General features: G+C 42.6%; 1 protein-coding gene across 1 annotated transcript; it reads left to right on the top strand.

Annotated features, from left to right (window-relative positions):
* The first annotated feature begins 210 nt into the window (after positions 1-210).
* On the top strand, positions 211-14,332 carry LOC124151324 (elongator complex protein 4-like). Its single transcript, XM_048386306.1, has 10 exons — positions 211-469; positions 2,871-2,906; positions 4,363-4,484; positions 5,956-6,063; positions 7,274-7,389; positions 7,761-7,885; positions 8,547-8,710; positions 10,061-10,169; positions 11,053-11,159; positions 11,873-14,332. The coding sequence occupies exons 1-10, from the start codon at positions 340-342 to the stop codon at positions 11,990-11,992; spliced, it is 1,137 nt and encodes a 378-aa protein (XP_048242263.1). The 5' UTR covers positions 211-339; the 3' UTR covers positions 11,993-14,332.
* The last annotated feature ends 1,686 nt before the right edge of the window (positions 14,333-16,018 follow it).

The following is a 16,018-nucleotide window of genomic DNA, read 5'->3' as shown; positions in this document are numbered from 1 at the left end:
CAGTATGTCACATTGTGCACTTATGCTATTGCAGACTTTGTGTTCTAATGTTTTCAGGGAAGAAATGTATGAAATGTGATATTTACATAACAACGGTTTTTAGGAATATAGTACTCCTAATTTTGTATCTCCAAGCCACAAGAGATGCATATTACTCGATAAAATAGAGCCACACTGTGTAGCGCGTTGCCTGGGTTTTTTTCTCTATTACTTAGTTCAGACATATCATTTTCAATATTTATAATGTTTCTGGATATATCACAATGTGTATATGAGAATTACAACTAACTGCCCCCAAACACATCTAAACCATTTTATCGACTTAAATAAATTTTCAACATGGCAGCATCAACAAGCTTTCAGAAGAAAACACGTGTGAAAATACCGCAAATATCTGGAACGAAACCATCACTGTTAAACAGTCAATTATTGATATCTACCGGTGTCCCGTCTTTAGATAATGTCATAGGTATTTAGTCATTAATTATGTCTTTGTGGAATTTTTCTCGCATTTTATCACGTCATCTAACTCAGGTGTTATTAAATTAACGTATTTCTGAATATTCGTTTATAAGACAATATTATCATCAACATACAATCAAATATCTACATACGTCTTTGATACAATCAAACCCTTCAGGGTAAACAACAACCAATATCCCAGTGGCGTTGATCGATGCTCAATCACTGCATAGTCTGGTCCAGACAGCCATGATAAATCTGGAATATAGTGTATATCTCATAAACAGTGTTGCCAACCGTCACATTTATCACGTCTGAACTTCCAAACCGCATATGATACATAAAGCCACCGTTCAAAGCTATTGACTGAAATCACTTTATGTACCTTCCCCTGATATTATTGTTAAATAAAATACTCCAATCAAAATCTTAACTGCTACTTGGATCAAGGAGCCCAGAACTAATTGTCAATGGAAACAGTGTTTTCTTAAAGGGGCACTGATCTAAAGCAATTCCCCGGGACTGGTTGTTGCCTTTGTTATTGTTTTTCCCCGTGAGTACCCGGATGATATAGCAGAAACCTAGACTAGTGCGCAATTCATAAGCGCATATGTCACTTTTATTGATAGTATAAGGGTGTATGGTCACATTGATCAACAAAATGAAATACAGTTTTGGAAATAATAAGGAAATGTAGGTATCTTTGTGGGTAGCATCGGTAATGGTGCCGAAGTTTTGATAAGTCACTTGCTTGGTAATTGTCCGATTTTCGTTTACACTATTTTGACTTGCAACACAAAGTAAATATTTCTCCTGAGCATTGCTTATTTAATGCTGTTTATATTTTTACAGTCAAAATGTGCAAAATTTTCACTTAGGAAATTTATTAACACCTGAATATTCAGTTATTTTAAAAATTGACTGAAAAATATGTCCATCTGTATTATTATTACAACGAATTCCAAACATTTTTATGTTTGATATCATCATCAAGAGACTGAAAATGTTATGATGAAAAGTACATTTCTATATTGTTTGGCTTCTAATCCTACATAATAATCTATTGTGATGTTTTTAGACTCTATTGATTGTCTTAATCAATTTTGGTCAATCTGTTAAAGAAATGGACAGATTTTTCAGTCAAAATGACTGAAATATTTACACATTTTATAAATTGCCTGAGAGAATCACATTTTACAAATTGACTGTAATATACAAAGGAAAAGACTTGTGAAAACAACATCCATCGCGCTTCGAAGAATTTCCCAACCAAGACGTAGAGGAACAAGAATGAATCTGTCCAATGCTACTGCAAATTAAAGTTGGAAAACAATTAATACTACAGTATTACTTACTTTCCACCTTGAATATCCCTACAATGAAATGCAGTTAGTCTTAAACCCTGTGCTTTCCTCCCACATTAAGCTGACACGCCGCGATATGACTGGAATACTGTTAAACCCAACTCACTCACTCACTTAAACCCTGTTCTGTTGCATGTCAAATTGGATGAGGTGTTCAGGCTCAGTGATTTTGTTGACTGCTTGCCATCTGCCCCAACGACATGGGATGTTGTGTGTGATATCAACAGAGGTTGCCTTGTGCTGAAAGTAGTCGCTCATCAAATATAACGCTCGTTTTAGATTTCCCACAGGTATGAAGCCCTATTCTGGTGTCTCCTGCAGTGATATTGCTTGAATATTCATAACATCAAGCATTGGTTTGACTGGCCGTGACTTGATCCACGTTGGGATTCCGGGTCAGGATTGTTTACCAGCAACCTATGCCGGTCCTGAGAGACAAATAAATGGATCAGGTGGTCAGACTCAGTGACTTGGTTCATTGTTGCCATCATACTCCCAATGGAGTAGATAGTGGCGTGGATCGATGCTCATGATGTCAATCACTGGCTTGTCTGGTCCAAACTCAGTTATTAACAGACCACCATCATATAGCTGGAATATTGCTGAATGCGGCATGAGGCTAAAAAAAATAATAGTTCTTGGTTCTCAGGCACCGCCCACATCATCATAAAGTTTGCGCACGTTTCGTTTTTATTTCCACTTTTAAAAAAAAAAAAATCCTTAAGTGTTCTAAGTCCAATGGTAGTCAAATACTGTATTCCAGAATTTTACTTATCAAGGAATACATTTATGTAGGGAGGCCCTTTCCCAGATTGATTGTAAATGACTGTTTAATGGTTACATACTGGTTTGAACGACCAAAAAGGAAAAAAGACATCGCCCGCCCGCTCTATATTTTCAAAAAACATTGCCTGAGAACCAATTCTTTTATTATTTCTAAGTCTAAAACAACAATTATTTTTTTAATTGATTGTTTACAGGCTGCTGTGATGTAGCGTGAAAATTGCATAATAAGACGAAAACCTTTGTTTGTTTCTCCTGCAGGTGGTGGTTTGGCTGTAGGCACAGTGCTGCTAATAGGTAGGTTTTTGTGTAGCTTCAAATAAGACATACCGTATTCAACGTAGTAAGCGCCCAGGGCGCTTTCAAAATTAGAAATAGGGGGCTCTTATTAGAATATTATTTTGGTGGAAAAAAAACAGTTGGAAGGTAAATTTCGTGGTTTATGCAAACAGCCTGAAATGTTTATATACGACAGATATATTTTTCCAGAGTTTAATTGCCCATAATTAAGGGTGCATATAACACATGAGTGCGTATTATACACGAACAAATAATTCTTGTGTACATTGATCAATCGGAAGGGGTGCTAATTGGGATTGTTCACTAGCCAATATATTAGCAAATATCTCCCTGTGCGCTTAATAGAGCGGGGCGCTTATTACGTCGAATACGGTACTTTATCTTTATCCTTCACTCTTAATCTTAAAAAGATGTCATCAGAAAAAAAAAAGTAAATATTTTTATAAAACTGAGATATTGATACAGAAATTGGACCATTGTTGGTCGCTTCAAACCCATGGTCTTCAAGTTGATATGGCTGAAGGAGATGAAAGTGGAACTAGGCACCAAGCCCTATAATCTACAGGATTGTCGATTATCCAAAGAAATATAACCAAGGGCAGTGTTTGGAAATGAGCATTAAAGTCAAGGGGTCTGTGTCATGACCTAACGTTTAAAGATAAAGATGTAGAGGGAGAGAAACCATCAAGGAGACCAGGATCCTGTTTAGTTTCAGGTGATAAACAACTTTTTGATTGATTGTATCATGTTTTCTTTGTTTACTTTTTAAACTGATCAATGACTTATTCAAAGTATTCGATACTATTATCATGTTTATTGATAGGTGGGTCCAGAAGGGGTGTGGTCCAGGGTGTTCAGACCCCCACCCCCTGTTATAGACAGTGAAACTGACTGAGAGGATTTTGATGGTTAGGACCCCCCTTTAAAAAAAAGCTGGATCCATCCTTGTTATTGCAATTACTGGTATAAAAGGTTGCTGTTTAAAACAGACAGGACAATTCTTATTTTTAAAACAAAATGAAATTATGGAAAACATATTCTGTTAACATGGTCAGTTCTGTTCATCAAAAACTCACCTGTGAAGATCCAGGTCAGCATAGGTCTTCAGCAACCAATGCTTGCTGTAAAAAGCGATTACGCTTTTAGTAAGAGGTAACTAATTGGATTGGGTGGTCTGGCTTGGTGACTTGGTTGGTGCATGTCATTGTATTCCAATTGCGTGGATCCATGTTCATGATGTCAATCACTGGATTGTCTGATCGAGACTCGATTTACAGACCGCCATCAAATAGCTAAAATATCGCTGAGTGTGGCATTAAAGAACAAACAAATCATCAAAAACTAAATAATGATATTTGTCTGGACTGAAGGATGCCTGGACAAATTCAGTTAATGTAATGTACCCTTTAGGCGATAACTTTGTTGACTAATTTCTCCAAATCCTATTTTCCAGAGGAAGATACCTATGGTAGCTATGCCCGACTGCTGGTGAAGTATTTTGTAGCAGAGAGTGTCATGACAAGGCAGTCAACTCTCCTGGCAGACCTCGACACAGACCCCAACTCACTCATACAGGTAGAGTCACACAGACCTCGACACAGACCCCAATTCACTCATTCAGGTAGTGTCACACAGACCTCGACACAGACCCTGACTCACTCATTCAGGTAGAGTCACACAGACCTCGACACAGACCCCGACTCACTCATTCAGGTAGTGTCACACAGACCTCGACACAGACCCCGACTCACTCATTCAGGTAGTGTCACACAGACCTCGACACAGACCCCGACTCACTCATTCAGGTAGAGTCACACAGACCTCGACACAGACCCCAACTCACTCACTCAGGTAGTGTCACATAGACCTCGACACAGACCCCGACTCACTCACTCAGGTAGTGTCACACAGACCTCGACACAGACCCCAACTCACTCACTCAGGTAGAGTCACACAGACCTCGACACAGACCCCGACTCACTCAGGAAGTGTCATACAGACACCAACTCACTCATTCAGGTAGAGTCACACAGACCCCGACTCTACCAGGTAGAGTCACACAGACCCCAACTCACTCATTCAGGTATAGTCACACACACCCCGACTCACTCAAGTCACACAGTCCCCAACTCACTCATTCAGGTAGAGTCACACAGACCCCAACTCACTCATTCAGGTATAGGCACACGGCCCCCAGCTCACTCATTCATGTAGAGTCACACAGACCCCGACTCTACCAGGTAGAGTCACACGGACCCCAACTCACTCATTCAGGTAGAGTCACACGGACCCCAACTCACTCATTCACGTAGAGTCACACAGACCCCGACTCTACCAGGTAGAGTCACACTAACCCCAGCTCACTCATTCAGGTAGAGTCACACAGACCCCGACTCACTCATTCAGGTATAGTCACACACACCCCGACTCACTCAAGTCACACAGACCCTAACTCACTCATTCATGTAGAGTCACACAGACCCCGACTCTACCAGGTAGAGTCACACAGACCCCGACTCACTCATTCAGGTAGTCACACAGACACCAACTCACTCACTCAGGTAGAGTCACACACACCCCGACTCTACCAGGTAGAGTCACACAGACCCCGACTCTACCAGGTAGAGTCACACAGACCCCGACTCTACCAGGTAGAGTCACACAGACCCCGACTCTACCAGGTAGAGTCACACAGACCCCGACTCACTCATTCAGGTAGAGTCACACAGACACCAACTCACTCACTCAGGTAGAGTCACACAGACTCCGACTCTACCAGGTCGAGTCACACAGACCCCAACTCTACCAGGTAGAGTCACACAGACCCCAGCTCACTCATTCAGGTATAGTCACACGGACCCCAACTCACTCATTCAGGTATAGTCACACGGATCACTAGATTGCCTGTCCAGACCACCATCATATAGCTGGAATATTGCTGAGTGCGGCGTTAAACAACAAACAAACAAACACATTACTTGCTGAGTTCGGAGTGCTAAAACTGTGAAGAATTGACGATGAACACTGTTATGCTGGGTTGTTGCAGGAGTTACCTGCCCCTATTACAGACGACCCAGCCGAGGCCATGTCTGAAGGGGCAGATTCAGGGTCCATGAAGATCGCCTGGAGGTACCAGAATAAACCTCAAGTTCAGGTGAGCTGTCGGGTCAACAAGTCACATTCAGTTGTAAGATAAGGTCATGGTTGTTATGTGGATGTCATATCAATGTGACTTAACTTAGAGATGCCGTGAGAGTCAGTGAATGTTGATTTACATTGAACAATATTCCATCTACCATCACAGCAGCCTTTAGATAATTAAATCTGGGCCAGGCAAACAACTGGTTGATAGCATGAACAACCATTCAGGTCTGATTACACAAATAATTAGATTAAGGTAAGGTTGGAGTTAGGGAAGGATGTATATCATTCCACTGGGGATTGGGAGGGGGAAGTCACATTAATATTGAGTTGCTAGGCTAGGGGTCATGTAACATGTAACATGTACCTTGTATCGTGTATTATGTAACTTGTATTGTGTGTCATGTATCATGTAACTTGTATCGTGTATAATGTAACTTGTATTGTGTGTCATGTATCATGCAACTTGTATCGTGTATCATGTAACATGTATTGTGCGACTGCTTGTCGTAAGAGGCGACTAACGGGATCGGGTGGTCAGACTCGCTGACTTGGTTGATGCATGTCATCGATCCCGATTGCCTGGATCGATGCTCATGATATCAATCACTTGATTGTGTGGTCCAGACTTGATCATTTACAGACTGCCGTCATATAGCTGGAATATTGCTGAGTGCCGCGTAAAACAACAAACCAACCAAACCAAAATGTAACATGTATCATGTAATGTGTAACATAGGAATCTGATTGGTCAATAGGAGGGACAAAGCTCGGAACTTAAAACATTAATTTCACTTGTGACATATTTTCCGTAATCACTCGTACCTTGTGGGTTATTCCATAAATAGTCACTGGTGGCGCTACGATTGGGAAGATGGAGGTAGTCTAGTGGTCAAAGCATTTGTTTGTGACACCCAAGTTTGATTCCACAGATGGTTGCAATGTGTGGAGCCCTCTTCTGATGTCCCCAGATGTGATATTGGCGTAAAACAATACGCACTCAATAACCTAAGATGTTGCAGTATACCACAATGATTGTGATGCCAACGTTGTACCCAGGCCTTATGGCCAATCGGTTACGCCGATAGATCTTGACATGTTTGGATGACATAACCCTCGTAAGTCATCGTTGACAGTTATGCTAGATTAAATCAGCAAGATATTATTATAATTATTATTATTATTATTATTATTATTAGATTATAATTAGATTATAATTGCAGTCTAACCAACCCTCCGCCAAGTTCGGACATTACTATGACCTGACGAAGTCTATGTCAGAAGAGACCGTCCTCAGTTCTGATGTCACGACACTATCAAAACATAACTTTACGCACAGGTAGGACTCCGTGAGGGAATATACGTTTTTCAAATACTGTAAACTACATTTATAACGAACACGCTTATAACGAACTGACAGATATAACGTACTTAGTTTTTAGTCCTAACCATTTGTTGTAGATATGCTGTATGTATGCTTATAACGAACTACGGTTATTACGAACTGAAATTAGTGGTCCCCTCGAGTTCGTTATAACCGTAGTTTACTGTACTACTTACAGCAGTAAGTGTTATAAAATCTGAAAATAATTTCTCATTTAAGTCATACCTTTAGTGATATCCTTCACGTCGATCCAGTAGCCTTTTTAAATGAACACATGATGACATTATACATGAACATGCTAAAGCAAGAGTTCTGTCCCTTCCCAGCCTTGACCCCTGTCCATTCATGACCCCCCACTACTGCAAGCTGCTCCAGCACATTCACAGCAAGATAGAGGCCGGCAAGTTCTCCACCAGCCAGCAGTGTGACAACAGGAGGATACTTAGGATAGGTAAGGTGTCCTTCAAGTGGGAAAATCATATTGATATGTTGATTGGTGTTGTTGTGGTGCCCGAGTTCTCCTTAATTCCTGTGGAACACACACACCCCTCTCTCATTGCAGCAATACACTCCCTGGGTTCTCCACTGTTGGGTGAGAGTGGAGGGGTGGGGTGGGGTTGACAGCTCTCCCTGGTTCCTGTATAACACACACACCCCTGTCTCATTGCAGCAATACACTCCCTGGGTTCTCCACTGTGAGGTGAGAGTGGTGGGGTAGGTCGGGGTGGTGTTGACAGCTCTACCTGGTTCCTGTATAACACACACAGCCCTGTCTCATTGCAGCAATACACTCCCTGGGTTCTCCACTGTGGGGGGAGAGTGGTGGGGTGAGGTGGGGTTAACAGCTCTCCCTGGTTCCTGTATAACACACACACCCCTGTCTCATTGCAGCAATACACTCCCTGGGTTCTCCACTGTGAGGTGAGAGTGGTGGGGTGGGTCGGGGTGGTGTTGACAGCTCTACCTGGTTCCTGTATAACACACACACCCCTGTCTCATTGCGGCAATACACTCCCTGGGTTCTCCACTGTGGGGTGAGAGTGGAAGGGTGGGGTGGGGTTGACAGCTCTCCCTGGTTCCTGTATAACACACACACCCCTGTCTCATTGCAGCAATACACTCCCTGGGTTCTCCACTGTGGGGGGAGAGTGGTGGGGTGGGGTCAGATGGTGTGAGTGCGGACCCCTCCCTGCCCCGGTTCCTCTATGCACTCAGGTCGATGCTGAGGACAGCCTACGCCTGTTGTCTCATCACCGTGCCTTCTCACCTGTTCCAGGTAAGTCATCTCAACACAGCCCCTAATGATGTACGACCGCCTCCGTGGTCTAGTGGTTGAGCGTCCGCACGGAGAGCGGAAAGTCAAGAGTTCGATCCCCGGCCGCGTCATACCAGAAGACGTTAAAAGATGGTACTTGTTGTAACCCTGTCTGACGCTCGGCATTAAGGGGCTAAAACAAGGACTGGTCGGCTCGGAGTCAGTATACTGTGTCTGAGTGGGGTATTCATGTTAAACTGCGGCATGGTATCTCAGTGTTAGCACTATAAATCGGCATCAGTCCGGACTAGTACAAGCAGCCAAACAAACACACACACGTACATGCACGTCGCTATATAAGTGCAATAATCTTGGACGCGACGTTAAACCCCATTTCACCTCACCTCACCTCACCTTATGATATACACGTTGTGATACAGAATCCATGTTTCCGACTCAACATGTTAATATTAACTTAAACAGATGTTGAAAGACAAAATCTTGTATATTATATGTAGAGTGAAACATGATTATAACTAAACACACATTTGATTATATACTTCGGTGTGAAAGACTGAGTTTTCTGAAGTTGAGAAAATTTATATATCATTGCAGCGAACATAACAAGTGTTACCTCCCCTTAAATTGTCATCAGTGACTAGCGTGTACACAAACTGTTGACTTCTTTTTACTTTAGGTCCACATTGACAAGGCTAAATAACGACAGATGGTCATTTATGGAGTTAATATAACTTCTTGCCTTTTGTTATTCTCTCAAAAATGTTTCCTTATAAACTGTAAATTTGATATTTAACTCGTCAAACGAGACTGTTCGTTTCGCAAAGCGCCATTTTTGTTACTTGACCAGCGTGTATTCTTTCGCTTTCAACAGCGGTCTCCTAGTTTTCAAGAATATTTTTTGAAAAAGTAGATTTTGTATATAATCATATCTAAATGTATGATAAACAATTTTTGTGACCCTAAATATTTTTTAATACTTTTTTAAAGATTTTTTAAGATTTTGCAAACACCAAACTACTTTTTAAGTCGCAAATACAAGGGGTGGTGAACCGTCCCTGTGTTAGGCAGGGAGAACTTACGTTTCAAGGTTTTACATTTGTAATGAAATAATTTAATTCCCTGGTAGACAACTACACAAAAAGTATATAATAAATAGGATATTCCATGTGTCGAGTGAAATATCATGTTTCTCTCATCTCTTGAAAATATCTCCTTTCCCCCCGTCACTCGATGAGAGAAACATGATATTTCACTCGACACATGGAATATCCTCTCAATATTGATGGAAAAATGCTAGAAGCTACTCTGTTTGAACTATACACTTCAACAATATGCTCTTTCTGTGTTCAGGATCCAGGTTTTGTGGAAAGACTTGTACGTCTGAGTGACACGGCGATACGCCTCGAGAGTTTTGCTGGATCCAGTAAGGAGAAAAATCCTGCTTTTAAGGAATATCATGGTAAGTTGTTAGTTGACTGTACAGAGAATCAGAGGGTACACATTTTGTGGCGAGGCAAGGGTGACGGGTCTTGTGTGGAGCCAAGAGGTTATCATAGTGTGGCGAGGCAAGGGTGACGGGTCTTGTGTGGAGCCAAGAGGTAATCATAGTGTGGCGAGGCAAGGGTGACGGGTCTTGTGTGGAGCCAAGAGGTAATCATAGTGTGGCGAGGCAAGGGTGACGGGTCTTGTGTGGAGCCAAGAGGTAATCATAGTGTGGCGAGGCAAGGGTGACGGGTCTTGTGTGGAGCCAAGAGGTAATCATAGTGTGGCGAGGCAAGGGTGACGGGTCTTGTGTGGAGCCAAGAGGTAATCATAGTGTGGCGAGGCAGGGGTGCCCGGCTGTTTGTTTACAAGCCAACATGATAGAGCTGGAATATTGCTTGTCATCCACACCGATTCAGGTTAGAACTGGTTTTTGTGACCCCTGCTTGTCGTGGGAGGCAACCAACAGGATCGGGTGGTCAGACTCGCTGACTTAGTTGATGCATATTATCATATCCATATTGCGTAGATCGATGCTCATGATGTCAATCATTGGATTGTCTGGCCCAAACTCGATTATTTACAGATAGTCATAGTATTGCTGGAATATTGCTGAGTGTGGCATTTAACAAGAAACAAACAAATAAACAAACAAAAATACATCCACCTTCTTATGTTGCAGGGGCGGTCGGGTAGCCTAGTGGTTAAAGCGTTAGCTTGTCACGCCGAAGACCCGGGTTCGAATCCCGACATGGGTACATTGTGTGAAGCCCATTTCTGGTGTCCCCCGCCGTGATATTGCTGGAATATTGCTAAAAGCGGCGTAAAACCATACTCACTCACTCACTCTTATGTTGCAGGACTGTTGCACCTCCGTCAGCTGCCACGTCTCAACTCTCTCATCTCGCACATGCCCGACACTCTCGACCTGGCTTTCAAACTCAGGCGGAAAAAATTCACAATTGAGGTGGGTTCATTCGCATGTCTGTTGCAGACCAGTGTGATATTCTCACTGAAGGACTGCACAGTATTTCTTCGTTTTCTAAATTTCTGAAAAATTTCTGTTTCATACATCGAGATGTTATTTACAGCAAAGTTTGCGCGTAGGGCTTTAGATGTATTGATCAGTACACCTACATTTTTGTCGTGGCTCTGGGGCAGTCCTGTAGCCTAGTGGATAAAGCGTTTGCTCGTCATGCCGAAGACCAGGGTTCGATTCCCGACATGGGTACAATGGGTGTCCCCTGTCGTGATATTGCTAGCATATTGCTTAAACTCACTCACTCACTCATTTGTCGTGGCCCTCTGAGCTATTTTGACATGGGCTAAGAGAAATGTTGAGTCAGTTACCTGGTTTGGGACCATAACGTGTTAAAATGGGTTGGGGATATAGATGATACAGATAGATAGTTGACTATACGCTTGTTTCTTGTAATTTGTCATTTGTTTGCATAAAAAAAACCCACAGAAACACACGTTTTACTTTCCATTTCATATGGATGCGACCATGGTGGAAACAATGTATGCTTCTTAAAGAACATTCAACTCTTGACTCATTACATACAGAATTGCGCATTTACTTGTGGTTACTTTACAGACAACTGCCGGGGGGATATGTCATCTTTCTGATGACTCTTGTTTCACTCACCCTGATACTGTGTTGTGTTCTATGTTGGCCAGATGTTGCACCTCCCCCCTGAGTTGTCGGAGTCGGCTAGTCGAGACCAGGAGGATCCTGCACCCAGATTCAAACCCACATCTCTAGCGTGTGGAGGACCTTCATCCAAACTTGACTTCTAATCAGCCCGTAAAGTCCGATGCCAGTGTTTACCTTTCTTCATTGCCAAGGCCAAGATGTGAAGTTACCTTGATACTTTTGCACGAGTAAAGGGGACCTCAAAATGACCGGTTATATGACTTTTGGAGGCTGTCAGGTGAAACAGGGCATAAATCCCTGCTTTGTGGAGTTATGTCCATTAGCTACTTGGTCCAATTGTCATGGTTACAGAGGGAGCCTACAACTGTTGTAAGTCCATGAAAATGTATGGCAGCCACAGCACTTAGATTACTACGCTGGATGAAGCCATAATAATGAAGGATTGGAATTCCAAGTCCCATTGACCAACAATCTCATTAAAATCAGATCTTTTACTCAGATACGACACCTCTCTGAAGATCTGAGGACACCTCCATGGAAGGTTGAGTCAGGGGAACCCTCAGGGATGCTTGACCGCCCAGTCCAAACAAAGCATGTGTGGGTTATGGAGTCAGTCTGATGTCAGCTTTCTAAACCCATTTGGTTCAGTTCCTTTACCACATTGATTCAGTAATGTCGATTTTAATACAAGGAAACCCCCATAGGACACAGATATTCCTTCAATGGTACTTCCTTTTAGGGATAGATGCCATGGAGCTCGGAAACTACAAGGTGTATACAATATCTCACAGCAGAAAAATGGCCTTCACCATGTACATTCAGGAAAGATTTTAATTTGTTTTCGAGATACAGAAATCAGATATGCTGGTCTGATTTCTTCACTCACTCATACATAGAATTTAAAAGCCTTGAAGGAAGTGTCCTTACTTCTTTACGCAGAGAGATATTGTATTGGATTAAAAGATCATATTTTAATGGGATTGATTCACCAACAGTACAAATGCAATAAACTTTTGTTATACCTGTTTTTTTGTCCCGTGAAGGTCTGGGTTAAAATTGGTCTTCAGCAACCCATGCTTGTCGCATCGCATTGTCAGGCTCACTAACTTCATTGATGCATGTCAATGTATCCCAATTGTGAAGATCGATGCTCATGATGTCAATCACTGGATTGTCTGATCCAGACACGATTATGTACATACCGCCAGTCCCATAGCTGAAATATTGCTGAGTGCTGCGTTAAACAAACAAATATGCCTGTTTTGAAGTGCACGAACAAGTGTCAAGAGCCAAATACAAGCTGAGACAAAAGAAACACAAACTATGTAGATGAGGTTTTTGTCTCGCATAGGGGTGGTGGGGTAGCCTTGTGGTTAAAGCGTTGGCTCATCACGAGGGGTACAATGTGTGAAGCCCATTTTCCAGTGTCCCCCGCTGTGATATTGGTGGACTATTGCAAAAAGTGGTGTAAAACCATACTCACTCACTCTTCTCTCGCACACCCACCACATTGTTGCACATCCCAAACCTTCGTGGAACCTTGAGGTAGAGGACCCATCCTCACTCATCCAGGGTCAATTTATGCATCAGTTATTCACTGCATGTTTCATAGAAATTTGCCATGTAAATTTGTCTTGAGTTTGGTTTCGTGCCACTTAGGACAGTATTCCAGTAACTCACTGTGTCTCAGCTTTATGTGAGAGGAATGCCCAAAGTGCCTCTTCTTGAAATGGCCACCAACTATTGTCGAAGGTTGAGGGAAACCAGGTTGCAGGTCGATGTGTTGTGAACCCTTGTACCAGCTGGCATCAAGGCACAGGTAGAGGCTCCAATGACCAGGCAGGGGGATAGTGTAGTGGTTAAACATTCGCTTGGCATGCCGAAGACCGGGGTTCGATTCCCCACAGGGGTACAATGTGTGAAGCCCATTTTCCAATGTCTCCCGCTGTGATATTGGTGGACTATTGCAAAAAGTGGTGTAAAACCATACTCACTCACTCTTCTCTCGCACACCCACTACATTGTTGCACATCCTAAACCTTCGTGGAACCTTGAGGTAGAGGACCCATCCTCACTCATCCAGGGTCAATTTATGCATCAGTTATTCACTGCATGTTTCATAGAAATTTGCCATGTAAATTTGTCTTGAGTTTGGTTTCGCGCCACTTAGGACAGTATTCCAGTTATATCACTGTGTTTCATCTTTATGTGAGAGGAATGCCCAAAGTGCCTCTTCTTGAAATGGCCACCAACTATTGTTGAAGGTTGAGGGAAACCAGGTTGCAGGTTGATGTGTTGTGAACCCTTGTACCAGCTGGCGTCAAGGCACAGGTAGAGGCTCCAATGACGAGGCAGTGGGATAGTGTAGTGGTTAAAGCGTTCGCTTGGCATGCCGAAGACCCGGGTTCGATTCCCCACAGGGGTACAATGTGTGAAGCCCATTTCTGGTGTCCCCAGCTGTGATATTGCTGGAATATTGCTAAAAGCGGTGTAAAACCATACTCACTCTCGTCCAATTACAGGTGAGGTGAGGCGAAATGGGTTTTAACATCACATTTAAAGTTATTGCACTTATATAGCCATGTGTGTGTGGCTACTTGTAGGCTAGCACTTTAAAACAGACTAGCGCATGCACCCACGCACGCACGCACGCACGCACGCACGCACACACCATGCACCACTATATAAGTGCAATAATGTTGAACGCGACTTTAAATCCCATTTCACCTCACCTGACCCAATAATTTGTTGTCATTCCCTTTATCTCTTACTTGAAACAATGTTTTTTTGTATTAATCAAGTCTGGATCTGCAAGTGAATGTGAAGTTTAGGCTTGAACAGGAAGCAGATATCGAAGGACCATTTCCAGTTTTGTATGCTAGGTGTATCAGTTAGCTTTTCAACTAAATTATTTTAATCAAGTGAAAATAAGAGGCTGCATGGTTTGATATGATCAAACCACCACTTCTTAAAGCTGCATTATGATTGGTTCGTATGTTATGCCGTTGCCTCTTGCTTCACCTCTCCATTCATTTGATTGGCTGGTGTAATACGATTTGAAACTCATTCAAACAGTAAATGGCTGTGAAACGTTCAGGTTAGTTGAACAACATGGTTGAGCATGGAGTCTTTCAGTGAGCATTGTGTGGGTACAATGGAGGTTCAGTAGGTCATCGGCCCTTTTGTCCAGGGCAGTTGGGTAGCCTTGTGGTGAAAGAATTCGCTCGTCATGTCGAAAGACCCATTTTTGATTCCCGACATGGGTACAATGTGTGAAGCTGTCTCTGGTGTCCCCGCCATGATATTGCTGGAATATTGCTAGCGGTGTTAAACCAAACTCACTCACTCACTCTTGTTGCAACTTCATCCGTTTCACTCAATTTGTTTGTGAAAGACGGTGAATAAGGGGAGAGAAGCTTCTGAATGTGATTGTGAAATGTTTTGTTTACTCTATGCAACTTTGTTATTTATGTCATTCATTATTTATCTTATTAATAAAACACCCTCACCATGTTTACATGTCTCTTGGAATGTTTTAGCATTGTGTGAGTGAATGGTGTTTGATGCCACTGTCAACAACATTAACGGTATCTCATGACAGCCTGTAAATAATCGAGTCTGGACCAGGCAAACCAGTGACTGAAAGTATGTGCAACAGTCCAAGCCATCGAGGAACAATCAGGGAGTGTGACCACCATATTCACTGCCTCTTAATGGGCAGTCGGGTAGCCTAGTGGTTAAAGCGTTCGCTCGTCACGCTGAAGACCCGGGTTCGATTCCCAACATGGGTACAATGTGTGAAGCCCATTTCTGGTGTCCCCCGCCGTGATATTGCTGGAATATTGCTAAAAGCGGCGTAAAACCATATTCACTCACTCACTCATTGCCTCTTACGACAAGGTTAAGAGAGACCGATTTGGATTCTGGCTAAGAATATAGGTCCCAAACAACCCATGCTTGTTTCAAGAGGCAACTTCATGGATGGGTGGTAATTGACTGCATGTCATCGTGTCCAAGTTGCATGGATTGATGCTCATGATGTCCATCACTGGATTGTCTGGCCTAGACTTGATTATTTACAGACCATCATCATATGCGACCAATTCTAATCTGGAATTTGCCCGAGCTAAATGAGTGAGTGAGTGAGTATAATTTAAAGTCAAATCGGC

The sequence above is a fragment of the Haliotis rufescens genome, unplaced genomic scaffold (genome assembly GCF_023055435.1).
Source record: "Haliotis rufescens isolate VD_foot unplaced genomic scaffold, xgHalRufe1.0.p SCAF_6, whole genome shotgun sequence".
NCBI lineage: Eukaryota > Metazoa > Mollusca > Gastropoda > Lepetellida > Haliotidae > Haliotis > Haliotis rufescens.
Note: the sequence above shows the minus strand (reverse complement) of the source record. Positions and strands in the feature narration are given on the sequence as shown.